This window comes from Mustelus asterias, chromosome 19, assembly GCF_964213995.1.
Source record: "Mustelus asterias chromosome 19, sMusAst1.hap1.1, whole genome shotgun sequence".
Classification (NCBI taxonomy): domain Eukaryota; kingdom Metazoa; phylum Chordata; class Chondrichthyes; order Carcharhiniformes; family Triakidae; genus Mustelus; species Mustelus asterias.
In genome coordinates this window covers 16,280,707-16,306,941 of record NC_135819.1, presented here as the reverse complement: position 1 = coordinate 16,306,941, position 26,235 = coordinate 16,280,707, and the positions used below count along the sequence as shown (strand labels likewise).

The window sequence follows — 26,235 nt, the reverse complement described above, 5'->3', positions numbered from 1 at the left end:
ACAGACTCTAATGCAGCTTGTTTAGGGTCACACTCCCATCACCAAGTTCTTTCTATTGTCATTCTGAGCTGCAGATCAATTCACCATCTTGACTTCCAAGCCAGTACAAATGGAATTGGATTCAATTATCTGACTTGAAATTGATGCATGGCATTAGGTTACAGGGTGTTACTTGTTATGAAGTATTTTCCCCAAAACTGCTGTTCCAGTGAACCAGCTTCTTCCAGAAACCTGAGTGGGAGATAGATTTGGATTCTTCTTCAAGCATGAAGTTAACACAATTGAGGAATAGATTGAACTAGAATGGGGTCACTGATAAAAAGGCAGCAGTGATACTTGCTAGTTTCACTGCCTGGCTAATGCAGGCTGCTCACGCCCCAGGAAAGACTGGAGGGAACTTGTCCAATCGGTGCTTAAAACAGATTAGTTTTCTATTCTGCACCTGTAATGGAGGAGCAGAGTTACTCAACATCTTTCCCAATGATAGGGGAGTCTCAATCTCAAGGGCATAGGTTAGGTAAGGGGTGAGATATAAAAGAGTGCAGAGGGGCATTTCCACAGGGTGTTGAATGTAGATAGAATCCCTACAGTGTAGAAGGCAGCCATTTGGACCACCAAGGCTGCAGCAACCACAATCCCACCCAGGCCCTATCCCCATCACACCAAGGGGCAATTTAGCATGACCAATCCACTGAACCAGCACATCTTTGGTTTGGGATGAAACCCACAGACATGGGGATAGTGAACTCCAGAGACCCAACCTGTGAATTGAACCTGGGTCCCTGGTGCTGAGGCAGCAGTGCTAACCACTTGTCAGGAATAAGTTGTAATTTTGTCTCTTGCATTTGGACTGATATTAGGGGAGAGGGAAATGGGCCAAGTGCAAGCAACTGGGACTAGCTTAATGGTAAAAATTGGATGCCATGGACAAGTTGGGTCAAAGGGCCTGTTTAAATGCTGTCCCCCTCTGACTCCATCCTGGGGTATTTATGAATACAGTAGAATATCTAAGTGCTGTACTTGTACCTCCATCTTGAATCTCCAATTCCAAATTGGACACTTTTCCAGCAGAAACAAATCTCAATCTATAGAGCACTGAGCAAGCAGTCAGTAAAATGCATTTACAACAGCGCACACACAATGGTGATGTGAGTTGGAGCACTACCTGGCTGAAAGATCCCGAGTAATCCCAGTACAACACCAACAAGACAAAGGAGAATCAAGTGACCTGGAGCACATTTTGGGTTGGGCCCTGGCAGAAGTTAAAGTGTGAAGGCTCATGGTATAAAGGTCTTCAGGTGACTAGCTTTGATCATGGAAAAGTCACGTGGGCTCAGATCAGTAAATGAGCTGGTCACAGAGTTCTCAGGTGCTAAACAAAAACAAATTCACTTCAAATTAACACTTGGCCGTGTGGGTGACAACCACTAGTCACAAACCTTCCAATAGACTGGGCCCACTCCAGGGGGGTGAGCATCACCATTGGAGAGGAGGCAGTCCCAGCAGCCAGACTGAGTGGCACAAGGACATCCCCAGACCTGATCACACCCCCTCCCCACACTGGGCTCTGAAACAGACAGAAAACCAGCAGCCATCCCATCAAATCCAGAGAGTTAGTGTTTCTCAAAAATCAGTGAACCAATCATTCAGGAGGCCCAGTTCTGTGCTGGGATTGGCTCACCCCAGCCATCAGTCCCATGGAGCCATTGAACTAACATGGAGGATGCATTGACCAATCAGCACCCAGACACTAGAAACAAGGAGTCAGTGCTTTATTGATCATTTGCTGACTGGTTGAACAGAGTTTGTTGGTGTTTCCTGTACAGGAACAAGGTGATCAATGAAGCAGAGATCAGAGAGACAGCTGTCACAGTCAGGGTCACAATCAGGACCACCTCAGACTCCACACCTACAAAGCAATGAGAAACCAATGGTTAGTGAAGCTAACACTGAGGGGGAAATGGAAACCAGCAGCCAGCCAACTCACCCCCTGGAGACCTCTTCTGTATCCTTCCCTCAGCCTCATTCAGGGAGGCTGTTGCCAGGTTGGTCACATCAGGATCCAGAATGAGCAGGGGTCCAAGTGAGGCCTCAGCCTCCCACTTCAATCCAGCTTCACTCTCTGCAATATCAACCATTCCAGTTAGAGAGGGGAAAGGGGGAAGCTCCCACATCTAGAGGATCAATGTCCTACCAGCTTCAGCTACAAGATCTCTCCTTCCTCTGGATCCAAATCCCAAATCCCTTGTGGCCCCACAGTTCCCCACATGGCAACAGGCACAAATGTCAAAGCTCGATTCCTCCAATGGGCTCCAGCTAAACAAGAGAATTCAGTCAGTCAATCCACCAGGTTGTTCATCACTTCTCCACACAAACACTTCCCTGAGGGAGAGAGGGAACTTACACATTCTGCATCTTCTGCCAAATACAAGCTTTGTTCCTGGAATCTCTCTGATCCACTGGAGCAACTTTCAGGTGACAGGTGATGAAAATCTGAGGGACACATTCAACACAAGTGGTTATTTAGTGACTCCCTCCCAACATGGAGACCCCAATGATCAGCTTCCTCTTACCAAGGGACGCTCATCTCCAAAGAAACGGAAGGCATCCAGGTCAAAGCGGAGCTTGTCCGGCTCCCGCTCCTCTCCTGGAAACACAAAGGTTGAAAAGGAGTCCTCAGCTTGGCTGTCCAGGAGGCAACTGAAGAAAGATGGAAAAAGGGACAAGTGAATCCAGAGAAGCCATTGAGATGGGAGCAGCTGGAGCAAGCACAGAGCTCCTTACCCATTGTAATCAATGATGCTGTATCTCGGGGTGGAGTCCTGGCCTGGCCTCAATGTAGCTACACAGCGGTCAATGTAGAGCTTCAGGGCCATGTGGTTGCTCATTGAAACAGAGGCCTCAATGTGAATGAGCTCACCCAGGTAGTAGACAGTCGAAGTGCGCTCTGTAAGCCAGTCACCTGAAGGACAAGAGGACAAGGGTTGGAAACAGTGGGTGTAACTCCCAGTGAGTGAGGACAGGAAATCGCTCACCATCCACCCATCACATACCATTCATTAGGCACAGTGAGAATGACAGATGCCCTTCTCCAGACCTGGTGGAGCTGAATGGGATCCAGGTGGGCTTGATGGGGTTACTGCTCACATTGCCCTTCCTGGAAAAACAATGGAGCCATTTTAGGACAAGGTCAGAGGTCACTAGCAGCTGGAGATCTTATTGACAATCGATTAAAGATTCTCACCTAAAATAACGACACTCAATGGGAACGACAGCTCCATTGGTTCTCACAATAACAGATCCATGATACTCTGGCCTGTGGGTCAGGTGGGTGCTGTAGATCAGGAAATCTCCAGTCATCTGAAAGAAAGCAGTTTAAGGAATAAGGAACTTATCTGAAGTGAGAATGTTCTACATTGGGGTTAACAAGGAACTCATCCCATTAAAACAATTCTTCAGGGGGATTGACAGGGTCATTGTGAAGAGGCTGCTTCCCCCAAGCTGGAGAGACTATTAGAGGAGAGTCATCTCAGGACAGGGGTCAGTCATTTAGGATTAATGTGATGAGGAATTTCTTCATTCAGCTGTTGATGAATCTTTGGAATTCTCTCCAGCCCCACAGAGCTGGGAATGGTCACTCAGAGGATATTCAGGAGGGATTTATTTCCAGCCAGCGAGGGAATCATATTGTGGACAGGAACATGGAGGCTGTGGGAAGCTCAGTCCTGATTGTCATGACTGGGGAACAGGCTGCAGGGGCTGAATGGCCTCATCTGGTTAGCTGTGTTGCTATGCAACCTCAGCCCTTACGACAAGAGATTAGCACAAGACCAGAATCAACTAAACAGGGAAGTGATGCAATAAAAGCTTCAGTTAACAGGAAGGAGCCACAAGTTGTCAGTAATTTGGAGCATGGGAATAGAACAGTTTGGAATCAGAGCCCCATTTATTCCACTGACTGGGAAAGAGAGAAGTGTGGAGTTACTCTTTCGTCCCATCCATCTCAATTCCCATTTCATTCAGACTCAATCCAATTGGGTTAAACTGGACTGAAACTCAACCCTCAGTTGAGTGGATTGGAATGAGGCGAAATCAAACTGAAAATCCTCAAAACAAGAGGGAAAGCTTGGAGGAAGCAAAGAGAACTTCCAGAACAATGGGTTAAAGAGACACAGACCAGTGAAAGCAAAGTACAATCCAGAATGGAAAGCTAGTTTGGGGTTTATAAAGCAGGAGACAGCCATCTCCTCAATATCAATGACATCTCACCAAGTGTTGGAGTGAAGAATGGGGAACAACCTACAGCCCAAGCTCAGAGGCAGATTTTGAGGATTCACATTACCTGCAATCTGCTGCCACACTCATGGAGTCCATAGTCAAAGAGGACAGTGTGGTTCTGAGAGGAGATCCTGGTTGGCCGACAACCTGCTGTCCCCAGGGTCAGATCAGCAGCTTTAACCAGGTGCCTGGTTCCAAATAAATCCAGCTGGACCCTGACCAGCAGCTTGTCCTCTCCACACTGCACCCTCACACTCTGCACTGGAGACACACGGAAATGGGAACCAAAGGGAGGGCCAGGAGGAGGGACTGTCTAAGGCCTAGGGGTGGCTTTGGCTATCCATGGAAACCTCTGGCCCCAAGACTGTTGCCAAGGATCAGAGCAACAAACAGCTCCAACTAACACCAGCACTGGGAAGAAAACCCTGACTCCAAAATCCCCCATCATCCCAAACAACTGAACCATCCCTTCAGGCACCAAGCAACACCTTTTATACACACAGCCCACACTCAGCTGACAGCAATCATTCCAGAAACAAGAACAACAATTGAACCAATTAACCAGCCCCAATCTCCACAATTCGCACCAATCACACAGCATGTGGATTTATTACTGTTTTGTTTGGACCAAAAGGAGTGGCTCCAATGGGGAGAGTTGTGGAAGAACAGAAGGGAAGCTGTGTGATTGGGTGGAGGGCGGAGAGATGAAATGATGAAAGGTTTTACGGGACAAAAGATAAAGACAGTGGGAATGGGGAAAGTGAAGAAACGGAATGGGTGTGATTTTCCCGGCCCGCTGCGCTGCTCGGGTAGCTCAGTGAGCCGGGGAATGTCAGCGGGAGGGAAACAAACGGGATTGGTGACCAGTGTGGGGTCAGTGGCGATCTTCCCAGTCCATTTGAAGCAGCCTGGCTCCGGGGACCAGCGTGAGGCTGATTACAATATGCAGAAGCTGCTCTGTATCTATTTAGCGAGCCCAGGACCTGATTGTCCGGGCTTGCAAAGGTTTCCCACCCTGCCAGTGCGGGTCCACACCAGTGGGGATCACGTCTGCTCTCCTATCAATGGGGACCAGGCGCGATGGTCTCGCTGGTGGGACTAGAGACCATTGAGACCCCCTGGGGGGTTCGGGGGCAGGGGGTGTCCCAGGGAGATCAGTGCACACACAGTGGGACCCTCAGCACGCTGCTACCCGCCTCTCAAGTGGGATTAACCCCCCCCCACACCTACCGGTGTAAATCCCCTGACGGCCTCTGTGCTGTACAGCGTGCCGGAAATTCATTAAACTAAACCCGCCCACAACACAGTGCCAAAAACTGCCTTATTCCTGCACATTGGGCACTGGCACGCTGGTTAGCACTGCTGCCTCACAGTGCCAGGCACCCGGGTTCCATTCACAGCCGAGGTCACTGTCTGCGCAGAGTCTGCACGTTCTCCTCGTGTCTGCGTGGGTTTCCTCCGGGTGCTCCGGTTTCCTCCCACTTTCTGAAAGACAGGCTGGTTAGGTGCATTGATCCGAACAGATGCCGGACTGTGGCAACTTGGGGAATTTCACAGTAACTTCATTGCAGTGTGGATGTAAGCCTTACTTGTGACTAATAAATAAACTTTAAACTTTAATTGGTTAGCACAAAACTGATATGTTCACATGGGTGCTGGGTTTTTAACATTTTAACACATCTGGACAGAGATCCATACAGACACCTGTCTCATATAACCACCTCCAGAGAGCGATCCCCAAACAGCAGAATCTCAGAGTAAGAGATTTAGTTCCTGGCGGATTACATTCTCCAACTCCAGAATGGGAAAGAGAGACAGAGAGAGTGACCTCTCGCTAAAGATTCCAAAGAGCAAACTGCTCTTCACTTCTCTGTGTAAGCCGAGCTCCACCCAGACACCCAGTCAATCAACCCAATCAAAACCTATTCTGCTAAATCCCTGGGGAAAATATTAGAAAATATTAGAACCCTGCATTATTGCAGATTAAAATAAACATTGTCGCAATACTGAGCAATTATGCTGCTGTCAAATACAGACAGACTCAGTAGTTCAGAGTGTATAGAACTGCGAAAACAGACATGGATTGGAATGTTCCAACAATGGACAGGAGTTTTACTGAGGAATTAACCATCTTGTTTGGGAGACTGAGTGGATGACATAAACACAGAGAATTTATGGACAATTTAAGTGTGAGGTGATGCACTTTGGAAGAAGAAACAAGATGAGGGAATATTTAATGAATGACAGGACACTGGGAAGCTCACAGGAAGAAATGGATCTTGGGGTATTTAATCATACATCATTGAAGTCAGCAGAGCAGGGACATCGGATAGTTAAGAAGGCAGGTGGGACACTTGCTTTTATCAGTCATGGCATGGAGTATAAGAGCAAGGAGGTAATGTTGGAGCCGTACAGAATGTTGGCTCGACCACAGCTGGAGTACTGTGTGCAGTTCTGATCACCTCACTACAGGAAGGATGTGATGGCTCTAGGGGGGGTACAGAGGAGGTTCTCCAGGATGTTGCTGGGATGGAGCACTTGAGCTATAAGGAGAGACTGGATAGGCTTGGATTGTTTTCTCTAGAGCAGAGAAGGCTGAGGGGGGACATGATTGAGGTGAATAAGATTATGAGAGGTATGGACAGCGTGAGTAGGGAGCAGCTGTTCCCCTTGGTTGAGGGGCCAATCACAAGGGGGTATAGTTTTAGCGTGAGGGTCAGGAGATTCAGAGGGGATTTGGGAAAACAAAACTCACCCAGAGGATGGTGGCAATCTGGAATGTGCTGCCTGGGAAGATAATGGAGGCCGGAAACCTTACAACCTTTAAAAAATATTTGGATGAGCACTTGAAATATCATCACATTTACGGATATGGGACCAGTGTAGGAAAATGGGATGAGGGCGCATTTAAACAAAGAACAAAGAACAATACAGCACAGGAACAGGCCCTTCGGCCCTCCAAGCCCGCGCCGCTCCCTGGTCCAAACTAGACCATCCTTTTGTATCCCCCCATTCCCACTCCGTTCATGTGGCTATCTAGATAAGTCTTAAACGTTCCCAGTGTGTCCGCCTCCACCACCTTGCCCGGCAGCGCATTCCAGGCCCCCACCACCCTCTGTGTAAAATACGTCCTTCTGATATCCGTGTTAAACCTCCCCCCCTCACCTTGAACCTATGACCCCTCGTGAACGTCACCAACGACCTGGGAAAAAGCTTCCCACCGTTCACCCTATCTATGGCTTTCATCATTTTATACACCTCTATTAGGTCACCCCTCATCCTCCGTCTTTCCAGGGAGAACAACCCCAGTTTACCCAATCTCTCCTCATAACTAAGCCCTTCCATACCAGGCAACATCCTGGTAAACCTCCTCTGCACTCTCTCTAAAGCCTCCACGTCCTTCTGGTAGTGTGGCGACCAGAACTGGGCGCAGTATTCCAAATGCGGCTGAACCAACGTTTTATACAACTGCAACATCAGACCCCAACTTTTATACTCTATGCCCCGTCCTATAAAGGCAAGCATGACATGTGCCTTATTCACTACCTTCTCCACCTGTGACTTCACCTTCAAGGATCTGTGGACTTGCACACACAGGTCCCTCTGCGTATCTACACCCTTTATGGTTCTGCTGTTTATCGTATAGCTCCCCCCTACGTTAGTTCTACCAAAATGCATCACTTCGCATTTATCAGGATTGAACTCCATCTGCCATTTCTTTGCCCAAATCTCCAGCCTATCTATATCCTTCTGTAGCCTCTGACAATGTTCCTCACTATCTGCAAGTCCAGCCATTTTCGTGTCGTCCGCAAACTTACTGATCACCCCAGTTTCACCTTCTTCCAGATCGTTTATATAAATCACAAACAGCAGAGGTCCCAATACAGAGCCCTTCAGAACACCACTAGTCACAGGCATCCAGCCAGAAAAAGACCCTTCCACTACCACCCTCTGTCTTCTGTGACCAAGCCAGTTCTCCACCCATCTAGCCACATCCCCCTTTATCCCATGAGATCCAACCTTTTGCACCAACCTACCATGAGGGACTTTGTCAAACGCTTTACTAAAGTCCATATAGACGACATCCACGGCCCTTCCCTCGTCAACGATTCTAGTCACTTCTTCAAAAAACTCCACCAGGTTAGTGAGGCATGACCTCCCTCTCACAAAACCATGCTGACTATCGTGAATGAGTTTATTCCTTTCTAAATGCGCATACATCCTACCTCTAAGAATCCTCTCCAACAACTTCCCTACCACGGACGTCAAGCTCACCGGCCTATAATTTCCAGGGTTATCCTTTCTACCCTTCTTAAATAACGGGACCACATTAGCTATCCTCCAATCCTCTGGGACCTCACCTGTGTCCAGTGACGAGACAAAGATTTGCGTCAGAGGCCCAACGATTTCATCTCTCGTCTCCCTGAGCAGCCTTGGATAGATTCCATCAGGCCCTGGGGATTTGTCAGTCTTTATATTCCCTAAAAAACCTAACACTTCCTCCCTTGTAATGGAGATTTTCGCTAACGGGTCAACACTCCCCTCCGAGACACTCCCAGTCAACACATCCCTCTCCTTTGTGAATACCGATGCAAAGTATTCATTTAGGATCTCCCCTGCTTCTTTGGGCTCCAAGCATAATTCCCCACTTTTGTCCCTGAGAGGTCCGGTTTTTCCCTGACAACTCTTTTGTTCCTAACGTTTGAATAAAATGCCTTGGGATTCTCCTTAATCCTGTCTGCCAAGGACATTTCGTGACCCCTTTTTGCCCTTCTAATTCCTCGTTTGAGTTCTTCCCTACTTTCTTTGTATTTCTCCAGAGCTCCCTCCGTTTTTAGCTGCCTGGACCTAACGTACACCTCTCTTTTCTTTTTGACCAATCCCTCAATTTCCCTGGTTATCCACTGTTCTCGAATCCTACCCTTCCTATCCTTTTTTACAGGCACATGCCTATCCTGCAGCCCTAACAACTGTTTCTTAAAAGACTCCCACATACCAGATGTGGATTTACCCTCAAACAGCCTCTCCCAATCAACAGCTGCCAATTTCTACCTAATCCCACTAAAGTTAGCCTTCCCCCAATCCAAAACCTTACCCTTGGGACACCACTCATCCTTTTCCATCACTATCCTAAAGCTAACAGAATTGTGGTCACTATTTGCCACATGTTCCCCTACCGAAACTTTGAAGACCTGACCGGGCTCATTCCCCAGTACTAGGTCCAGTATAGCCCCCTCTCTAGTCGGCCTATCTACATATTGTTCCAAAGAACCTTCCTGTACGCATTTTACAAATTCCTCCCCATTCAGACTCCCAGCCCTACGCGATTTCCAGTCTCTACCAGGGAAATTGAAGTCTCCCACGATAACAACCCTATTTTTCCTGCACCTATCCATTATCTCCTGACATATCCGTTCTTCCACTTCCCTTGGGCTGTTGGGGGGCCTGTAGTATACCCCCAACATAGTGACTGCACCCTTCCTGTTTCTGAGCTCCACGCACAGTGACTCGTTACACGACCCCTCTGAATTGTCCTCCCTCTGCACCGCTGTAATATGTTCTCTAACTAATACTGCTACTCCCCCACCTCTTTTGGCCCCTCCTCTGTCTCGCCTAAAACACTTGTACCCCGGAATATTCAGTTGCCAGTCCTGTCCCTCTTTCAACCAAGTCTCTGTCACCGCAACCACATCCAAATTCCTCGTAAGCATTAAGGCCCTAAGTTCATCTGTCTTACCTGCTACGCTCCTTGCATTGAAGTAGATGCACTCCAGACCTCCAGGCCCAGTGAGGTCATCCTCCCCCAGAGTGCTCTTCTTCTTTTCCAGCCTTGTCCTGGCCCCAAGCTCGTCCCCAGCCTCTACACTTGTAGACATAATTTTTTGATCCCCACCCCCCTGCCATATTAGTTTAAACCCACCTGAACTGCACTAGCAAAACTCCCAGCCAGGATATTCGTGCCCTTCCAATTAAGTTGTGACCTGTCCTTCTTGTACAGGTGCCCGCCTCTCTTGAAAACTTCCCAGTGATCCAGGAATATGAAGCCCTCCCTCCTGGACCAGTCCTTTAGCCAAGCGTTCAATTGTACTATCTCCCTATTCCTAGCCTCACTGGCCCTAGGCATTGGGAGCAGCCCAGAGATTGCCACCCTGGGGGCCCTACTTTTTAGCCTATTTCCCAACTCCCTGAATTGCTCTCGTAGGATCCCCCTGCTCTTCCTATCTACGTCATTTGCACCAATGTGTACAATGACATCCATTTCTTTATCCTCCCCTTTTAATATGCCTCCTATCCGCTCGGAGACATCCAGTACCCCAGCACCAGGTAGGCAGACTATCATCCTGGAGTCCTGTTCGCACCCACAGAATCGCCTGTCCGTGCCTCTAACCGACGCGTCCCCCACCACTATTGCTCTCCTAATCCCTCTCTTTCCTTTCCGGGCCACAGAGCCTGACTGTGTCCCAGTGACCTGGTCACTGTGGCTTACCCCTGGAGAGTCATCCTCCTCCACACTATCCAAAACAATATACTTGTTTTGGAGGGGGACAACCACAGGTGACCCCACCACTAATTGCTCACTCCCCTCCCCTCTCACACCTGTCGCCGAGCCCTTCCTATTATGAGAGAAAGCCACTGGAATACTCTCTGGTACGTTACCCTTATGACCTTTACTCCTCCTAACTGTGACCCACGTGTCTTCCCCCTGAGGCCCCGGTGTAACTACTTGCCTATAACTCATGTCTATTTGTCTCTCATTCTCCCTGACTAGACTAAGGTCATCAAGCCGCTGCTCCAGTTCCCTGACGCGGTCCCTCAGGAGCTGCAGTTCCACGCTCCTGGCGCAAATGTGAACCTCCGGGCGGCTAGGTGTTTCCAGGAACTCCCACATGCCACACCGAAAGCAACAAACTGGCCTATCACTCATAGCTACCCTTTTCCTTTATAGGAATGGAAAAAAAAACTTACCCCGCTTCGCCCTTTCCCCCGAAGCCCTGTGAGCCAAAGCCCTTACAGCTCACACTCTGCTCCCTGCTCACTCTACTGCCCGCTCCCGACGCTGCCCGCTCAAAAGTGCGGCCTGCTTTTAAAGCCTCCAAAAAACCTTCCCAGGCTTCTCCTGGGCCTACTTCCGGTTTTGGAAAAAAAACACTCCGATTTTTAACAGAAATTTAACTGAAAAATAAATACATAAATCAAATGCAGAAACATACTCCCTTACCCTCAGCCTGCTCCTGTGGAATTTAGTGGGAGTTATTGACAGTACAGACTCGATGGGCCAAAGGGCCTTTTCTGCACTGTACAACACTGTGATGAACAAGGGGGTGAAAGGTTATCAGGGGTAGACAGGAATGTGGGATTGATGTTATCAGATCAGCCATGATCTTATTGAATGGGGGAGCAGGCTCGAGGGGCCGAAAGGCCTCCTCCTGTTCCTAATTCATATGTATGTTCTGTTTTACACTCGCTCCCCCCTCTGTTTCTCCGCACTCACCCTTTCTCTCTGTCTATCTCTTTCCTCTCTTCCCCCATTTCTCTTATTCAGGGAGAAAGATGGAGAGAAACACACAATCAAAACCACAGTGAACTGGATTCAAATGTCTTTTCATTTAACCATCAAATTAATTACACTAAAACACAGGCATTCATTATTGGGCAATTATATCAGATTCCAATTCAGGGCTTTAGAATTCCAGCCCCTCTCGAGGCTTCACAGTCGATAATTCATTTTTAAACTGTAGTCACTATTGTCATTTTATTGCTGCTGTTTGATGTACCAGGATGGTCGAGTGGCTAAGGTGTTGGACTGAAGATCCAATGGATGTGTGTGTGGGTTCAGACCCCATTCCTGCCAGTTGTGTTTTTCTGATGTTCCTGTTCCTCTTGCAGCTCAATGGAAGGTCAGTATTAGGAGCAGGAGTCGAGCACAAGGCCCCTCGAGGCTGCTCTGTCCCTCAGGAAGGTCGGCCCTGATCTGGGTGGAGCTAGGCTTACACAGAGAAGTAAAGAGCAGTTTGCTCTTTGGAATCTTTAGCGAGAGGTCACTCTCTCTGTCTCTCTTTCCCATTCTGGAGTTGGAGAATGTAATCAGCCAGGAAATAAATCTCTTACTCTGAGATTCTGCTGTTTGGGGATCGCTCTCTGGAGGTGGTTATATGATAGTCATGATGTGGAGATGCCGGCGTTGGACTGGGGTAAACACAGTAAGAAGTTTAACAACACCAGGTTAAAGTCCAACAGGTTTATTTGGTAGCAAAAGCCACACAAGCTTTCGAGGCTCTGAGCCCCTTCTTCAGGTGAGTGGGAATTCTGTTCACAAACAGAACTTATAAGACACAGACTCAATTTACATGAATAATGGTTGGAATGCGAATACTTACAACTAATCCAGTCTTTAAGAAACAAAACAATGGGAGTGGAGAGAGCATCAAGACAGGCTAAAAAGATGTGTATTGTCTCCAGACAAGACAGCCAGTGAAACTCTGCAGGTCCACGCAACTGTGGGAGTTACAAATAGTGTGACATAAATTCTGATTCTAGGATCGCATGATAAAGACTCAGGAGGAAAAAAGCAGAAATATTTATGTGAAATAGTGTGACATAAACCCAATATCCCGGTTGAGGCCGTCCTTGTGTGTGCGGAACCTGGCTATCAGTTTCTGCTCCGCGACTCTGCGCTGTCGTGTGTCGCGAAGGCCGCCTTGGAGAACGCTTACCCGAATATCAGAGGCCGAATGCCCGTGACCGCTGAAGTGCTCCCCAACAGGAAGAGAACAGTCTTGCCTGGTGATTGTCGAGCGGTGTTCATTCATCCGTTGTCGCAGCGTCTGCATAGTTTCCCCAATGTACCATGCCTCGGGACATCCTTTCTTGCAGCGTATCAGGTAGACAACGTTGGCCGAGTTGCAAGAGTATGTACCGTGTACCTGGTGGATGGTGTTCTCACGTGAGATGATGGCATCTGTGTCGATGATCCGGCACGTCTTGCAGAGGTTGCTGTGGCAGACTTTAAAGGAACAGACTTTAACCTGGTGTTGTTAAACTTCTTACGGTGGTTATATGAGACAGGTGTCTGTATGGATCTTTGCTCAGATGGGTTAAAATGTTTAAAAACCTAGCACCCATGCGAACCTATCAATTTTGTGCTAACCAATTGAAGTTTGAAGTTTATTTATTAGTCACAAGTAAGGCTTACATTAACACTGCAATGAAGTTACTGTGAAATTCCCCGAGTCGCCACAGTCCAGCGCCTGTTCGGGTCAATGCATGATGCGATTAGGCAAGAATTAGGGGGCATAAGTTGGGAACAGAAACTGTCAGAGAAAGGAACGAATGAAAAGTGGAACTTTTTCAAGGAACAAATACTGGATGTCCTTGATAGGTATGTTCATGTCAGGCAGGGAGGAAATGGCCGAGTGAGGGAACCATGGTTCACAAAAGAGGTGGAATGTCTTGTGAAAAGGAAGAGGGAAGCTTATGTAGGGATGAGGAAACAAGGTTCAGATGGCTCGATTGAGGGTTACAAGTTAGCAAGGAATGAGCTGAAAAAGAGGCTTAGGAGAGCTAGGAGGGGACATGAGAAGTCCTTGGTGGGTCGGATCAAGGAAAACCCCAAGGCTTTTTACTCTTATGTGAGGAATAAAAGAATGACCAGGGTAAGGTTAGGGCCGGTCAAGGACAGTAGTGGGAACTTGTGTATGGAGTCAGTAGAGATAGGCGAGGTGATGAATGAATACTTTTCTTCAGTGTTCACCAAGGAGAGGGGCCATGTTTTTGAGGAAGAGAAGGTGTTACAGGCTAATAGGCTGGAGGAAATAGATGTTCGGAGGGAGGATGTCTTGGCAGTTTTGAATAAACTGAAGGTCGATAAGTCCCCTGGGCCTGATGAAATGTATCCTAGGATTCTGTGGGAGGCAAGGGATGAGATTGCAGAGCCTTTGGCGTTGATCTTTGGGTCCTCACTGTCCACGGGGATGGTGCCAGAGGACTGGAGAATGGCAAATGTTGTTCCTCTGTTTAAGAAAGGGAATAGAAATGACCCTGGTAATTATAGACCGGTTAGTCTTACTTCGGTGGTTGGTAAATTGATGGAAAGGGTCCTTAGGGATGGGATTTACGACCATTTAGAAAGATGCGGATTAATCCGGGATAGTCAGCACGGATTTGTGAAGGGCAAATCGTGCCTCACAAATTTGATAGAATTTTTTGAGGAGGTAACTAGGTGTGTTGATGAAGGTAGGGCGGTTGATGTCATATACATGGATTTTAGTAAGGCGTTTGATAAGGTCCCCCATGGTCGGCTTATGATGAAAGTAAGGAGGTGTGGGATAGAGGGAAAGTTGGCCGATTGGATAGGTAACTGGCTGTCTGATCGAAGACAGAGGGTGGTGGTGGATGGAAAATTTTCGGACTGGAGGCAGGTTGCTAGCGGAGTGCCGCAGGGATCGGTGCTTGGTCCTCTGCTCTTTGTGATTTTTATTAATGACTTAGAGGAGGGGACTGAAGGGTGGATCAGTAAATTTGCTGATGACACCAAGATTGGTGGAGTAGTGGATGAGGTGGAGGGGTGTTGTAGGCTGCAAAGAGACATAGATAGGATGCAAAGCTGGGCTGAAAAATGGCAAATGGAGTTTAACCCTGATAAATGTGAGGTGATTCATTTTGGTAGGACAAATTTAAATGTGGATTACAGGGTCAAAGGTAGGGTTCTGAAGACTGTGGAGGAACAGAGAGATCTTGGGGTCCATATCCACAGATCTCTAAAGGTTGCCAGTCAAGTGGATAGAGCTGTGAAGAAGGCCTATAGTGTGTTAGCTTTTATGAACAGGGGGTTGGAGTTTAAGAGCTGTGGGGTTATGCTGCAACTGTACAGGACCTTGGTGAGACCACATTTGGAATATTGTGTGCAGTTCTGGTCACCTCACTATAAGAAGGATGTGGAAGCGCTGGAAAGAGTGCAGAGGAGATTTACCAGGATGCTGCCTGGTTTGGAGGGTAGGTCATATGAGGAAAGGTTGAGGGAGCTAGGGCTGTTCTCTCTGGAGCGGAGGAGGCTAAGGGGAGACTTAATAGAGGTGTATAAAATGATGAAGGGGATAGATAGAGTGAACGTTCAAAGACTATTTCCTCGGGTGGATGGAGCTATTACAAGGGGGCATAACTATAGGGTTCGTGGTGGGAGATACAGGACGGATATCAGAGGTAGGTTCTTTACGCAGAGAGTGGTTGGGGTGTGGAATGGACTGCCTGCAGTGATAGTGGAGTCAGACACTTTAGAAACATTTAAGCGGTTATTGGATAGGCACATGGAGCACACCAGGATGATAGGGAGTGGCATAGCTTGATCTTGGTTTCAGATAAAGCTCGGCACAACATCGTGGGCCGAAGGGCCTGTTCTGTGCTGTACTGTTCTATGTAACCAGCACGTCTTTCAGAATGTGGGAGGAAACCGGAGCACCCGGACGAAACCCACGCAGAAACAGGGAGAACGTGCAGACTCTGCGCAGACAGTGACCAACCCCATGAATGGAACCCGGGTCCCTGGCGCTGTGAGGCAGTAGTGCCACCCACTGTGCCACCGCGCCACCCAAACTCTGAAGAAGCATGTATTTGTGGTGATATTTTTTCACATTGGAACAATAGAGATGGATAGATGTGAAGAATTATAGTTTGTCATGTTTAAACATTTGAATTGGTAAAAGTAATGCCAATTCTTTTTATTATATTCTAACTGTGCTTCAAATAAAGTTTGTTTTGATAAAAGCTTCCTCGTGGATCACTTGAATCATACCTGGTGTGAAACATACTCTGCTAAACCTAATGCCAAATTCAAAAGGAAAAGTTCGGGTCCAGACTAACGTTATAAAATACCTTGGAGTTTCTGATCTGGTGCCTAACACTCTGAAGAAGCCATTTAAAAACTTGATGAAGTTTCACAGGTTTTGGTAAAGCAGAACAGATTATTAGTGATAATGGTTCACAGTTTATTTCACAGGAGTTTGAGGATTATCTCAAATAAATTGTTGTGGGAAAAATCCACCAGTAGTCAGACTTCGAGATTCAGAAAATACGATTTATTAAACGGAGCTCTGTGGAGAAGGGCGCTATGTTCATAGAACACCTTTTCTCAATTGTATACCGGGAGCGGTTCAATTTTATACCCTTTACACAATGGGTAGACCGGTGATTCGAAGATTATCACATTTACAAGTATTTAACATTTCATGAATGGGTACATTTCCCCATATTTACAAGAATACAAACAGGTATAGACATTTAGCATTTTATGAATGGGTCTATCAATGGCTAGTTTCGTCTTGTGCGGGTGCTAATCGGTTCCCTCGCATTCATATTTCCCGCCTTCCTCTAGCATTAATCTAAACAGTCACAAGTCGTGGTACACATTGGTACCAACGACATAGGTAAGAGAAGGGACGGGGATTTAAAACAGGAATTTCGGGAGCTCGGCTGGAAGCTGAGAGCAAAGACAAAACATGTGGTCATCTCTGGTACGCTACCGGTGCCACGTGATAGCGAGTTGAGGAACAGGGAGAGAGTGCACTTAAACATGTGGTTGCAGGGATGGTGCAGGAGGGAGGGTTTCAGATACGTGGATAATTGGAACACGTTCTGGGGAAGGTGGGACCTCTACAAACAGGACGGGGTGCACCTGAACCAGAGGGGCACCAATATCCTGGGAGGGAAATTTGCTACGGCTCTTCAGGGGGATTTAAACTAATTTGTCAGGGGAGTGGGAAAAGGAGTTGTAGTCCAGAAGTCAGTGTTGAGGGTGGTGAGGTATTGGGGAAGGTATCAAGGTCAAGGGTGGGTACCGGTAGACAGGAAGATGGGTTGAAGTGTGTCTACTTCAATGCAAGGAGCATCCGGAACAAGGTGGATGAACTTGGGGCGTGGATTGCTACTTGGGACTACGATGTTGTGGCCATTACGGAGACGTGGGTAGAACAAGGACAGGAATGGTTGTTGGACGTTCCGGGGTATAGATGTTTCAGTAAGTGTAGGGAAGCTGGTAAAAGAGGTGGAGGAGTAGCATTGTTAATCAAGGATAGTTTAACGGCTGCGGAAAAGCACTTTGAGGGGGATATGCACACTGAGGTAATATGGGCTGCAGTTAGAAACAGGAAAGGAGCGGTCACGTTGCTAGGAGTTTACTATAGGCCCCCAAATAGTAATAGAGATGTGGAGGAAGAAATTGCTAAGCAGATTATGGATACGTGTGGGGGTCACAGGGTAGTTGTCATGGGGGACTTTAACTTTCCAAATATTGATTGGAACCTTTGTAGGTCAAATAGTTTGGATGGGGCACTTTTTGTGTAGTGTGTGCAGGAGGGTTTCCTGACACAATATGTGGATAGGCCGACAAGGGGTGAGGCCACATTGGATTTGGTACTGGGAAATGAACCGGGCCAAGTGTTAGATTTGGTTGTGGGAGAGAACTTTGGAGATAGTGACCACAATTCGGTGTCTTTTGTTATTGCAATGGAGAGGGATAGGGCCGGACGGCAGGGCAAGGCTTACAATTGGGGGAGAGGTAATTATGATGCGATTAGGCAAGAATTAGGGGGCATAAGATGGGAACAGAAACTGTCAGGGAAAGGCACTGATGAAAAGTGGAACTTTTTCAAGGAACAAATACTGGGTGTCCTTGATAGGTATGTCCCTGTCAGGCAGGGAGGAAATGGCCGAGTGAGGGAACCGTGGTTCACAAAAGAGGTGGAATGTCTTGTGAAAAGGAAGAGGGAAGCTTATGTAGGGATGAGGAAACAAGGTTCAGATGGCTCGACTGAGGGTTACAAGTTAGCAAGGAACGAGCTGAAAAAGGGGCTGAGGAGAGCTAGGAGGGGACATGAGAAGTCCTTGGCGGGTCGGATCAAGGAAAACCCCAAGGCTTTTTACTCTTATGTGAGGAATAAAAGAGTGACCAGGGTGAGGTTAGGGCCGGTCAAGGACAGTGGTGGGAACTTGTGTATGGAATCAGTAGAGATAGGCGAGGTGATGAATGAATACTTTTCTTCAGTGTTCACCAAGGAGAGGGGCCATGTTTTTCAGGAAGAGAAGGTGTTACAGGCTAATAGGCTGGAGGAAATAGATGTTCGGAGGGAGGATGTATTGGCAGTTTTGAATAAACTGAAGGTCGATAAGTCCCCTGGGCCTGATGAAATGTATCCTAGGATTCTTTGGGAGGCGAGGGATGAGATTGCAGAGCCTTTGGCTTTGATCTTTGGGTCCTCGCTGTCCACGGGGATGGTGCCAGAGGACTGGAGAGTGGCAAATGTTGTTCCTCTGTTTAAGAAAGGGAATAGAAATGACCCTGGTAATTATAGACCGGTTAGTCTGACTTTGGTGGTTGGTAAATTGATGGAAAAGGTCCTTAGGGATGGGATTTACGACCATTTAGAAAGATGCGGATTAATCCGGGATAGTCAGCACGGATTTGTGAAGGGCAAATCGTGCCTCACAAATTTGATAGAATTTTTTGAGGAGGTAACTAGGTGTGTTGATGAAGGTAGGGCGGTTGATGTCATATACATGGATTTTAGTAAGGCGTTTGATAAGGTCCCCCATGGTCGGCTTATGATGAAAGTAAGGAGGTGTGGGATAGAGGGAAAGTTGGCCGATTGGATAGGTAACTGGCTGTCTGATCGAAGACAGAGGGTGGTGGTGGATGGAAAATTTTCGGACTGGAGGCAGGTTGCTAGCGGAGTGCCGCAGGGATCGGTGCTTGGTCCTCTGCTCTTTGTGATTTTTATTAATGACTTAGAGGAGGGGGCTGAAGGGTGGATCAGTAAATTTGCTGATGACACCAAGATTGGTGGAGTAGTGGATGAGGTGGAGGGGTGTTGTAGGCTGCAAAGAGACATAGATAGGATGCAAAGCTGGGCTGAAAAATTGCAAATGGAGTTTAACCCTGATAAATGTGAGGTGATTCATTTTGGTAGGACTAATTTAAATGTGGATTACAGGGTCAAAGGTAGGGTTCTGAAGACTGTGGAGGAACAGAGAGATCTTGGGGTCCATATCCACAGATCTCTAAAGGTTGCCACTCAAGTGGATAGAGCTGTGAAGAAGGCATATAGTGTGTTAGCTTTTATTAACAGGGGGTTGGAGTTTAAGAGCCGTGGGGTTATGCTGCAACTGTACAGGACCTTGGTGAGACCGCATTTGGAATATTGCGTGCAGTTCTGGTCACCTCACTATAAGAAGGATGTGGAAGCGCTGGAAAGAGTGCAGAGGAGATTTACCAGGATGCTGCCTGGTTTGGAGTGTCGGTCTTATGAGGAAAGGTTGAGGGAGCTGGGGCTGTTCTCTCTGGAGCGGAGGAGATTGAGGGGAGACTTAATAGAGGTTTATAAAATGATGAAGGGGATAGATCGAGTGAACGTTCAAAGACTATTTCCTCGGGTGGATGGAGCTATTACGAGGGGGCATAACTATAGGGTTCATGGTGGGAGATATAGGAAGGATATCAGAGGTAGGTTCTTCACGCAGAGAGTGGTTGGGGTGTGGAATGGACTGCCTGCAGTGATAGTGGAGTCAGACACTTTAGGAACATTTAAGCGGTTATTGGATAGGCACATGGAGCACACCAGGATGGTAGGGAGTGGGATAGCTTGATCTTGGTTTCAGATGAAGGTCGGCACAACATCGTGGGCCGAAGGGCCTGTTCTGTGCTGTACTGTTCTATGTTCTATAAACTCTTTGTTTAGGGGTTTCCTTATCTTAAAGATGTTTCGACCCTTGGCTTTGGCTTCCTGAGGTGTTTGTTTGCTATGAGTCACTGTCTGTACTTTGTAAGTGGTTTGTCTGTCAGGATTTTGGCTTGACGTTATTTCTGAAAAGCGGGAGCCTGTGGCTGTTTTTCTGGCTTCTTTCCCAGTTAACCCTGTGTGTGCCAGGCAGCCATTTCAGAGTGTGCTTTCTTGTGCTGCCATTTTAAAGTGTGCCCCCCTTGTATTTTCCCCTTACAGTCCCTCCTGTTGGTCGGATTATAGCTTGGACAATCCTCAGACCACCAATCATACATTCACATATACAGGTTCTCTTTCTTCTCTCCTTCTTTGCTTCTTTTGATGTCTTTATTTCTTCCAGTATCTTCATTTCTTCTGACGTCTTCGGGGATCTTCATTAGGGGTTCTTCTTCGATGTACACACTGGCTCCTGGCACAATTCTTGTCAACATTATTTTAAAACAGGCTTTAAGGCATCCCACAGTCAGACAACAGACAAGTATAATGACAATGAGTATAATCAACCCATGTAACAGGTACGATTCCCAGGATTCTCCCACCAGCCAAGCCAGCCAACTACTTCCTCTTTTGGGTCCCTGTCTAAAGTTATCAAGTTGCGTCCTGATGTCATTGATGACCTGTGTAATATTGTAAGACTCATCTGTGACATGGGTTATGCATTTGTTGCCTATGATTACACATACTCCCCCTTGTTGTGCTAACTGGTAGTCCACTGCGTATCGTGTCTGCTGAGCATACAATCTTAATTCAGCCATTTCTTGGTTGACAGCCTCCAATGCTTTTGAAGTGCTGTTTCCCAGGATTGTTAGCCCACAAACAATATGGTTTCTATTCTTAGCTCCAATTACCCCGGCTGACCCTCCTAGAGATAAAGCTCCGAGGAACCCATACCCCAGTGAGGATCCCAGTGTACTCGGGGTTTCCCAGTCAGCGCAGAATTCCCTGCTAATAGCCCGGGTCACTATTCTCCTCCGAATGTACCCCTTCTGAGGGCATGGAACAGTCAGTGGCCCGATTGTTCCTACCGCAAAACGGTCTGGGAGGTTTGGTGTTTCTGTCATGTAGGTACCATTGAAGAGGAATACATACCCCTTCTTAGCCCGGTAACATTTAGTGTCCCGATTGTGAGTTTGCTCATACTGCCAATTATTCAATTTACTTGGCTTCCCATTTGATCCCACCACCTGGTAAGTGTCAAAGGGGTATGTCCATTTGGCTGAGCTTACGTGAGTCCCATTACATTGCCTGCAAATAAGCTGTCTTCCCGCGGTTATATTTAAACATTTTCGTTTGTCACAAATACAAATAATCTGTCCTTTGTTGATCCGACAATGTTGACGGACACACTGTTTCTGTACACAAGAATCATTCTTAGGGACTAAGGCATAGGCACATCCCCATCCCTGCCCCATGAAACAAAGCGGATAGCTTGCAGTGTCTGGGCAAGCTTTTCCTCCCTCCTGTTGGGACCCCTCGCATGTAGGATTTGTGGGGTTTACAAGTCCCACACATCTCCCCTGTAAACCTCTTTTATATTTGCCAATTTGTCCCTTACAGGGTGTCTCTGATGTATCTATAGTATATAAGTCATGAGGGGTCCACCCAGGGGTGGCTACAAATAGGGCTTCTACAGATTGTGTTAATGGGTAACATACAGTTCGATTCCCATGTAAATGTATGTGGGCTTTGTAAAACAAGTTGTCTTCTAGCCCAGTCAGATTTACGGTTACCACAACACAAAATAATACAATTACATACGCGATTACATACATTTTCGCAACAGTTGTAACTTAATATTACACTTTTAATCTTTTACAGTTTATTTTGTTTATTAACCCACGCCGGCTCTTGCTTGCAGTCTTTGCCTGTGTCGAGGAAAGCAGTTCTGTTAGTTCATCAATTTAGCTTACTTATCTCCTTTGTATAATTTCAGCTGTGTCCAGTGCTTCCAGACACCTTTCCCTCTTATGTCTATACAGGCACAGGTGTCCCCACTAATTATAATTTCATATGGCCCATTCCACTTTGGTGCAAACCCTGGTTTGTCGGGTAGTGTTTTCACTAGGACGCGACTTCCCACTGTTGGGACGTCAGGGAGCGTTTCCAGCTCTCTCTCTGCGTCTTTTATTTCCTGATTATCTTTTACCAATTTGCGCATCCCTTTTAGCTGGGTGCTCAGGTCCAGAACGTATCTCTTGATTTTATCTTTTAGTGGACCGACATCGGTCCCACCTGTTATGATGCTTTCTGGTAACTGCATCGCCCGTTCTGTCATTAGTTCATAAGGGGTTAATCCGGTGGTCCGGTTCATGGTCGCCCTTAATTTCATTAGTATGGTGGGCAATACCTCTGTCCACCTTCTTCCTGATGTCTGCATGGCCTTAGCAAGTGCATTTTTTAGTGTTCTGTTCATACGTTCTACCATTCCAGAGCTCTGCGGGTGGTAGGGGATGTGAAATTTTTGTTTTATCCCCATTAATTGGCACACTGTTTTTATTACCTTTCCAGTGAAGTGCGTTCCCTGGTCCGAATCAACTTGTAGGGGTACCCCCCATCTTGGGATTACCTCTTCTGCCAATATTCTGGCCACTGTGGTGGCCGTGCAGTTTGAAGTTGGGAATGCTTCCACCCACCGGGTGAATTGGTCTATGATGACCAGACAGTAAGTTTTGCCATGGGACTGTGGCAGTGGTCCTGTAAAATCCAGTTGTAGATGTTCCCAGGGTCCCTTGGGTCTCGGCTGGTGTCCCATTTTAATTTTTATGGGTCTGCCAGGGTTGTGTTACGCGCACGTCACGCATCGGTGACAGTGTCGGGCAATATCCTTTCCCATTCCCTTCCACCACCACTCCTTTCCGATATTAGTGATCATGGTTTGGTGGCACGGTAGCACAGTGGTTAGCACTGCTGCTTCACAGCTCCAGGGTCCCGGGTTCGATTCCCAGCTCGGGTCACTGTCTGTGTGGAGTTTGCACATTCTCCTCGTGTTTGCGTGGGTTTCCTCCGGGTGCTCCGGTTTCCTCCCGCAGTCCAAAGATGTGCGGGTTAGGTTGATTGGCCAGGTTAAAAAAAAAAAATTGCCCCTTAGAGTCCTGAGATGCGTAGGTTAGCGGGATTAGCGGGTAAAATATGTGGGGGTAGGGCCTGGGTGGGATTGTGGTCGGTGCAGACTCGATGGGCCGAATGGCCTCCTTCTGCACTGTAGGGTTTCTATGGTTTCTTCTATGGTTTCTATGGCCTCTCTACCCACATGTGAGAGTCCATGATGTAATCCCAATAGGGTGTTTTGTATGCACTCTGGTGTTATTACCTTATCTTCTCGTCTCCAAATGTTATCTGTCCCCTTGACTGCTCCCTGCGCTTCCCACTTCTCTTTTTCTTCCTTTGGGGTATCCTCATGTAAACCCTGAATGTCTACTTCGGCTTCTGTTGGTTCTATTGTTGCTATGGGTAATTCATCAATCGTTTCCTGCTCTAGGGCTATCTGTGCTGCCCTATCTGCGGTTTGGTTTCCTTTGAAATTTAGCCAGTCGGGGCTATCTCTTCCGGGTTCCTTCTGGTGCGCTTTAATTTTTATTACTGCGGCTTCTCTAGATCTCTCACTAGCTCTTAATAATGCCTCAATTCTCTGTTGGTGCTTGATAGGGGTTCCCCCTGTCGTTATGAACCCCCTCCTTCCCCAAGCTGTCATATAATCATGTATGACTCCGAAGGCATAGCGGCTGTCTGAATAAATGTTTACCGCTTTACCCTCGGACAACTCAAGTGCCTGGGTGAGTGCCACCAGTTCTGCCACTTGTGCAGACAAGCTTCCGTCAATTCTTCCTGACCTCACTGTTTCTAGCTTACTATTTACGACTGCCCATCCTGTTCGGGGTGATCCCTCCACATATTTACGTGACCCATCCACAAAGAGGGTCTCTTCCGCTGTTACCAGGGGCATGTCCTTTATCCTTCCTTCTCCTTCTCCTGCATCCACATCCCCACAATTGTGGGGTTCTCCTCCATCTAAGATTCCTTCTGCTGGGTTATTTCCCGTATCCCTTATTATTGTTACGGACTTACTGGGAGGTAAGAGGACAGCTTCCCATTTAGCCCTTCTCATGTTGGAGACTGACTTTAGTTTTCCTGTGTTTAACATTTCCACCAAGGTGTGTTTGGTTTGGAGGATTATGTTCCCTGTCATGATTACTGGTTCGCTAACCTTTACAGCCCATGCGGCGCAATCCAAGGCGGCTATGCACCTTGGCAGTCCAGTGACTACCGGCCCCTCTGCGGTGGAATAATACCCTATGGGTCTCCTTCTGTCGCCATGGTCCTGTGTCACTATTGCGGAATAGAACCCTTCCTCATTATTACAATAAATGTGGAAGTCTTTGTTAAGATCGGGTAAGCCTAGTCCGGGGGCTGATATTAGTTCTGTTTTTAATTTAGTGTAAGCTTCTTCTTGCTCGGGTCCCCACTCTACAGGGTCTAAAGCTGGCTTCCCCCCTTTAACGAGTCTTTGTATGGGTTCTGCGAGTTTTGTGAACCCTGGGATGAAACTCCGACTGTAGTTGAATAGTCCTAGCACCTTTCTAACCCCTCTTATATTAACCGGCCGCGGCATCTGTTGTATTGCCTCTTTCCTGTCCGCCGGCATTTCTTTAAGTCCTTGGGATATAAGGTGCCCTAGGTATAGGACCTGTGACTTCCCGATCTGCGCCTTTTTGGGGCTGACTTTTAACCCTGCGGCTTTTAATTCGCTCAGTACTAGGTATAGGGCTTCTTGATGTCCTGACTTGGACTCTGAAGCTATTAGGATGTCGTCTACATATTGTAAGGTCGTGTTACCCTCTGGCAGTTCTACCCTATTTAGGATGTCACTCATCACTCGATGGAATATAGCGGGGCTGTTGTGGAATCCCTGTGGTAAACGGGTCCAGGTGTACTGCTTGTCCCCTACTGTAAATGCAAATTTGTCTTGGGATTCAGGATCCAAGGGTAAGGACCAGAATCCATTAGCTATGTCCAGTACTGTAAATATTTTATGCTCCTGTGACAGTCCATTCAGGATTGTCGAAGGGCTTGCTACAATGGGGTGCAGTTTGGACGTGACTTTATTAAGTCCAGTGTAATCTATCGTGAGCCTATAGCTCCCGTCAGATTTACTCACTGGCCATGTTGGGGGGTTAGTGGTGCTCGTGGCTTCTCTCAGGATCCCCTTTTTCACTAACCCTTTCACAATCTCTACTACAGCTTTCTCTGCTTCTGGTTTAATTGGGTACTGCCTGTGTGGCTTATGCTCTGGTCCCGGTACCTTTATTGGGTCTGTTTTGGTTAACCCGGTATCTAACTTTGTCTCAGCCCATACTCCGGGAACGGAAGCACAAATGGCTCCGAACCCTCCTGTCTCTAACTCCCATTTTCTGGTGGTGACTGTGGCCACCTTAATGGTCTCGAGGTGGCTTGTGAGTTTCCCTATTTTAATTTTTCGACCGTCCTGTCTTGGCCAAATCAATTCTCCCTTCCCACAATCTATCAAGATCTCATATTCTTTCATTAAACCATTCCCCATTATGGTTCCCTCGTTATTTCTGCACACATAGAACTTCATTGGGATATATAGATTGTTTATTTCTACTAACGTGGTCTCGCTAAGGTAGGCGGGGGTTTTGTTCCCTCCTATCCCGGTCAGATAAATCATTTTATTCGTAGTGGGTAAGGGTAGGTCGGTAACGGATATGGATGCCCCTGTGTCCACTAGCATCTCGCATTGTCTGCCCCCTACCAGTGCTGACACATAAATCCTTCCCTCCTTTTTACCCTTGTGGACGGGGGCTGCAGACCGTCAATCTTGCTGACCCTGGGTGTCCTTTTGTTCCTGGGGTTCAGCTGGGGACGTGGATTGGGCTGGGGGTCTCCCATGCTTATGCCAACATACGGCTTCCGTATGTCCGTGTCTTTTACAGTGGCTGCAATGCTTACCACTGTTCCTAGTTTTGTTCTTTCTCCGTGGAGTCCCGCAATCCCTCGCAAAGTGCCCCTGTCGTCCACAATTGTGGCAGATCAATCTGGGTTTTGTTTCACTCTCATTACTGTAGGCTGCTACCCTTTCTAACCTTGCTCTTGCCTGTGGTTTCTCTTCCGCTGGGACGCCGCCAGCCCACTCCACCAGCTCATCGTAATTTTGGGACCTGATCACTCCCAT

At 47.4% G+C, this 26,235-nt stretch overlaps 1 protein-coding gene across 1 annotated transcript; it reads right to left on the bottom strand.

Moving 5' to 3' along the window:
- Positions 1 to 1,277: 1,277 nt before the first annotated feature.
- Positions 1,278 to 26,235, bottom strand: LOC144507640 (zona pellucida sperm-binding protein 3-like). The gene is made up of 9 exons (XM_078234797.1): positions 26,013 to 26,235; positions 4,343 to 4,539; positions 3,245 to 3,360; positions 3,054 to 3,157; positions 2,785 to 2,962; positions 2,574 to 2,700; positions 2,405 to 2,493; positions 2,195 to 2,316; positions 1,278 to 1,372 (listed from the first exon to the last, which is right to left on the bottom strand). Exons 1-9 carry the CDS (start codon positions 26,233 to 26,235, stop codon positions 1,278 to 1,280), a joined length of 1,251 nt encoding a protein of 416 aa, XP_078090923.1.